Source organism: Seriola aureovittata, chromosome 12 (genome assembly GCF_021018895.1).
Source record: "Seriola aureovittata isolate HTS-2021-v1 ecotype China chromosome 12, ASM2101889v1, whole genome shotgun sequence".
NCBI lineage: Eukaryota > Metazoa > Chordata > Actinopteri > Carangiformes > Carangidae > Seriola > Seriola aureovittata.
In genome coordinates this window covers 3,207,601-3,213,191 of record NC_079375.1, presented here as the reverse complement: position 1 = coordinate 3,213,191, position 5,591 = coordinate 3,207,601, and the positions used below count along the sequence as shown (strand labels likewise).

Sequence of the window (5,591 nt, the reverse complement as noted above, 5' to 3'; positions counted from 1 at the left end):
CTGTAGTTGTGTTTATTTGACCTCAGTGAGTTTGAGTTTCTTCATTTATTAAATTTAAGTCAATGCAACTTTATACTTCTACTCCACTACATTATAAGTTGAAACACAGTCTGTTACACAGACTGTAGTTGTGTTTATTTGACCTCACTGTGTTTGTGAACGCAGCTGTTGTGAACATGTATGTTGTGGGGACAGGCACATTAAGGGGACTTGCCTCCTTTTGGGGACAAAACCCCTAAAGTCTCCACAATTACTCAGTTTTAGAGTGAAGACTTGATTTATTGTTTCAAAATACGTGTTTTTAATTCTCCTTGTTATACTTGCCTTGCTAATTGACACTTTGCCTCTCTTCTCCATGTCATTTATTGCTTTATTTTGTTTTTATGTATGTACAACACTTTATAACTCTGTTTTGAAAAGTGCTATATAAATTAAGTTGTTATTAAAAATGTTGGATGTCAGCTGCCAACATTTTCTTTTCTTTTTTTCTCTGGCTTTTTGTGCCTTTATTGATGGTGCAGTAGAGAGAGACAGGAAATGGGGAGGCAGAGAGAGGGGGAATGACTGCAGCGAGGACTGTAGCCTCTACATATGGGGCGGATGCTCATCCAACTGAGCTACTTGACGCCCCGAGCTGCCAACATTTTCAAGTGGGCTATGGGTTGGAAAAGGTTGGCAACTGGTGCTTTAGAGATTCCCTTTTACCTTGGATACATTAATAATGTAAGATGTATAGCCGTCCCCTTCAGATCTACAGTTTGAAGATGGCTGGTAAAGTGCAAGAATTGACAGGCCGCATTCACTGTAAAATGTTTAGATGCAGAGCTGAAAGCAGTTTCAGATCTAAGAAAGAGAAACTATCACAGTCAATGCTACAGAGAGGTAAAATGGCACAGAAAGGAGTTCAGCTGAACCAGGAAATCATCTCTTGTTCCGTCTGTCTGGCTCTACTGAAGGATCAGGTCACTATTCCCTGTGGACACAGCTACTGCATTACAGCCTTCTGGATATACTGATATGGTATGATAATGTCTCTGCCTTATTATTTTACAGTGTCATTCACCATCCTACCACCAGATGACACCAAAGTAAAAAAGAAAACATTAACTAGTAAAAACTGGTCATAGAAAAGAAGCTGCAGTAGATGAACTCTTCTCTCTAAATCCCTCCTTTCCCTGTGCGGTCACTGTTGAACCACGGTGATAATCTGTGTTGGCACGCCCTCAACCTGGCAACATCCCCCCAAGTGTGGAAATCAGCATCCCTTCATACAGTCCTTAATATCAAGTATTTTTACACTAATCCAATCTAACATTTTGCCACCTAAAGACTACTTTTACTTTTGATACTTATGGTATGTATTATTGATAATACTTCTAAACCATCATTGTAAAACTTAATATTTTCTCCTTGACGTGGTGCTACATTTAGAACAATTTACATTTAAAAGTAAAACTCACACTACCACCACACACTACCAGTTCAACATTGGGTAACACATTTAAAACTGGCTCATGACCCCTCACACAACTCTGTTCTTATGTAAAACCTGCATTTGGCTCAGTGTGTTTGAGTCCTGACACGAGAGCAGCTCAAAGCAAAGAGTGAAATGGGCAATTTAGGTGCTTTCTCTTTTTAAAAACTCTTAACATAAATGATTAAAATCACTGATGAAACTGTCCACATGAATTTCAAAGATGTAAACACACTAAAAAGTAGTTGATAACTAACAATACTTTTGTATTTCCATTTGGTTTCTATAAGTCATTAAATTAGCAACAAACTAAGAGACAAAAACATTTGCAATCATGTTAGATTTTTGTGTCTCCAGGGGTGTGTTCATAGTAGAAATCTCTAATGTACAAACCATGTTTTCTTGAAGAAAAACTATACAGAAGCAAAGAAATATCATGGACCTTCCCCTTCTTCCTGCTCTCAAACACAGTGAGCTCCACTCTGTCCATAACTTTCCTTGTTCCCTCCCCTTCAGATCTACAGTTTGAAGATGGGTGGAACCAACATGTGGTGAAGTGCAAGAGCTGACAGGCCCCGTTCACTGCAGAGGCACATGTTGTTTAGATCAGAGCTCAAACTTGTTGAAATCTAAGAAAGTGAAACTCAGACAGTCCTTGACACAGAGAGGTGAAATGGCGCAGAAAGGAGTTCAGCTGGACCAGGAATCCATCTCTTGTTCCGTCTGTCTGGATCTACTGAAGGATCCGGTGACTATTCCCTGTGGACACAGCTACTGCATCAGCTGTATTAAAAGCTTCTGGAATAGAAACGATGAGAAGAAAATCTACAGCTGTCCTCAGTGTAGGCAGACTTTCAGACCAAGGCCTGTCCTGGTGAAAAACACCATGTTAGCTTTTTTAGTGGAGGAGCTGAAGAAGACTGGACTCCAAGCTGCTCCTGCTGATCACTGCTATGCTGGACCTGAAGATGTGGCCTGTGATTTCTGCACTGGGAGAAAACTGAAAGCTGTCAAGTCTTGTCTGATGTGTCTGGCCTCTTACTGTGAGAAACACCTGCAGCCTCACTATGAAGCAGCTCCATTAAAGAAACACAAGCTGGTGGAGCCCTCCAAGAAGCTCCAGGAGAACATCTGCTCTCGTCATGATGAGGTGATGAAGATGTTCTGCCGCACTGATCAGCAGTGTATCTGTTATCTCTGCTCTGTGGATGAACATAAAGGCCACGACACAGTCTCAGCTGCAGCAGAAAGGACTGAGAGGCAGAGAGAGCTCCAGCTGAGTCGACAACAAATCCAGCAGAGAATCCAGGACAGAGACAAAGATGTGAAGGTGCTTCAACAGGAGGTGGAGGCCATCAATGGCTCTGCTGATAAAGCAGTGGAGGACAGTGAGAAGATCTTCACTGAGCTGATCCGTCTCATGGAGAAAAGAAGCTCTGATGTGAAGCAGCAGATCAGATCCCAGCAGAAAACTGAAGTGAGTCGAGTCAAAGAGCTTCAGGAGAAGCTGGAGCAGGAGATCACTGAGCTGAAGAGGAAAGACGCTGAGCTGATGCAGCTCTCACACACAGAGGATCACACCCAGTTTCTACACAACTACCCCTCACTGTCACCACTCAGTGAATCTACAGACTCATCCAGCATCAATATCCGTCCTCTGAGCTACTTTGAGGGTGTGACAGCAGCTGTGTCACAGCTCAGAGATAAACTACAGGACATTCTGAGAGACACATGGACAAACATCTCACTGACAGTGACTGAAGTGGATGTTTTACTGTCACAACCAGAGCCCAGGACCAGAGCTGACTTCTTAAAATATTCACAGGAAATCACACTGGATCCAAACACAGCAAATACATATCTGTTATTATCTGAGGGAAACAGAAAAGCAACTTTAATGAGTCAACAACAGTCTTATTCTAGTCACCCAGACAGATTTGCTGATTATTGTCAGGTCCTGAGTAGAGAGAGTCTGTCTCGACGTTGTTACTGGGAGGTGGAGTGGAGAGGAGGAGGAGTTAATGTTGCAGTCACATACAAGAATATCAGCAGAGCAGGGAGCTGGGATGAATGTGTATTTGGATTCAATGACAAATCTTTGGTGTTACATTGTTACAAAAATTGTTATGAGTTTTGGAACAACAATGTCGAAACTCCAGTCTCAGGTCCTCGGTCCTCCAGAGTAGGAGTGTACCTGGATCACAGAGCAGGAGTTCTGTCCTTCTACAGCGTCTCTGAAACCATGACTCTCCTCCACAGAGTCCAGACCACATTCACTCAGCCTCTCTATGCTGGACTTTGGCTTCATTATTGTGAAAATCCATCAGGTATTTTTTGTAGTACCACTGCTGAGCTCTGTGATCTCAAGTAAACATGGAGGAGATATTTAAGTAAAACTGTGTCTGGGGGATGAAGTTAGATTTTCTGGTGTCACATCACACTTTCTTCTAGATGTAATGACTTGTATATTTGTGTTGCTGCTTTTATATATTCAAATAGTTTTTTGCCATCTAAACCTTCTGCATTTATCGTCTTGGGAAATATAGAATGTATTCTAAATCAGTGTTTTGTTTTGTGAACACAGGGTGGATGGGTCCGTTATGATTTGTCCTTTATTAGATGGAATTTATTTCATTTAACTCTTTAAGAGAAGGAGGGTGTAGGGGCTGGATTGGAATTGGGCCAGAGAAGTAAATACACTAGGGATGCAGGTAAAACACATCAGGGTGGGGGGAGACAATCACAAGGGCGGGAGAAGCAGACAAAGAGAGGGAGTAAAACAACCAACTGACACACAAGGTAAATTATATCAAAATAAAACACGATGTGATTCCAAATTAAAACAGAATGTAATATCAAAATAAAACAGGATATAATAAATAAAAGACCAAACAAAGAATCAGTAAAAGGGGCACAGCACAACAGATAATATAACAATCTGACACCTAATGATCACGTTTACTGCTGATATTTAAAGTACATTTTGCAGATAATACTTACTTATTTCATCTTATGTAAAACATCTATTACAAAACTTTACATTTCACATTGAGGTGCTGCTACATTTACTAAAAAAAGAAAAACATCAATACCTCTGTAACACTGTTTATCTGCCACAAGGGGTCATTCTAATGAAAGGTTTTTGGGTTACATTTTCAAATTCACACTACCAGTCAAACAATAGGCAACACATTTAAAACGGACACGATACCTCTGCTCTTTAGCAAAACCCTGCATTTGGCGTTTAAGAAGGGACTGTTGTTTGCTCGGTGTGTTTCATTAGTCCTGACGTGAGCAGCTCAAGGAAAAGAGAGTGTCACTGTTCATATATATTTCAACCACCTAAACACACTAACAAGTATCTTTACTTTAAGTTTATATACCCTATTGAAGTAGCATGAAACAAAGACACAAAAACATTTGCAATTTAGCGTTCATGTTAGATTTGACTCACTTAGTGAGTGCAAAGTTGATTGAATTGATTTCCTCCTAATTTGGTAGGAAAGTATTTAGTTAAGTGAAAGTCATTACTATGATATTTTGCTTATTTTGCTGACAGAAACACTGACCATGAGTATTTTTCTGAGCTTTGATGCACATTTGCAAAACTACGAAGCAGATTTTCTCTCAAAGAATAAAAAAAAGTGATCAGTTTTTTAGAAATTCTATCAAAGCTTCTGGAGATAATTTGAAACTGATCTCTGTGAATAAAGTTTAATTACTGAAACCTCTTCACAGCTAAAACAAATGACATGACTATGAGCAGAATGAGAAACAAAACTATAATGAAGCAACAGTTTGGAAATCTGTGGAAAAAGTAAAGAAAAATCCTGTTATTAACTGAACTGGTTAAAATGTATACATTTTTGTGATTAATACAAGACTGTGTTGATTAAACTCATTATTATTGTGATTTTACAACTTGCTTTCTAAGACAAACTGGTTGGTGCTGAATATTTACTTGTGTCAAATCAATTTACTTCAAGCTTGATGATACTGACATTCCCCCATTTTTCCTTCATGTGTCAACATGTGTTTGATTCATGGGAAACAATTATCAAAACAGGGTTAAACACTGACTCTGACACTAACTCTTCAACATGTCTGTAGATAACTG

At 39.7% G+C, this 5,591-nt stretch overlaps 1 protein-coding gene across 1 annotated transcript; it reads left to right on the top strand.

Moving 5' to 3' along the window:
• Positions 1–2,142: 2,142 nt before the first annotated feature.
• On the top strand, positions 2,143–5,136 carry LOC130179406 (tripartite motif-containing protein 16-like). Its single transcript, XM_056392357.1, has one exon. The coding sequence runs from the start codon at positions 2,148–2,150 to the stop codon at positions 3,843–3,845; it is 1,698 nt and encodes a 565-aa protein (XP_056248332.1). The 5' UTR covers positions 2,143–2,147; the 3' UTR covers positions 3,846–5,136.
• The last annotated feature ends 455 nt before the right edge of the window (positions 5,137–5,591 follow it).

Coding starts and splice junctions, on each gene's coding strand:
- LOC130179406 (XM_056392357.1), top strand. CDS start 2,148: ATGGCGCAGAAAGGAGTTCAGCTGGACCAGGAATCCATCTCTTGTTCC.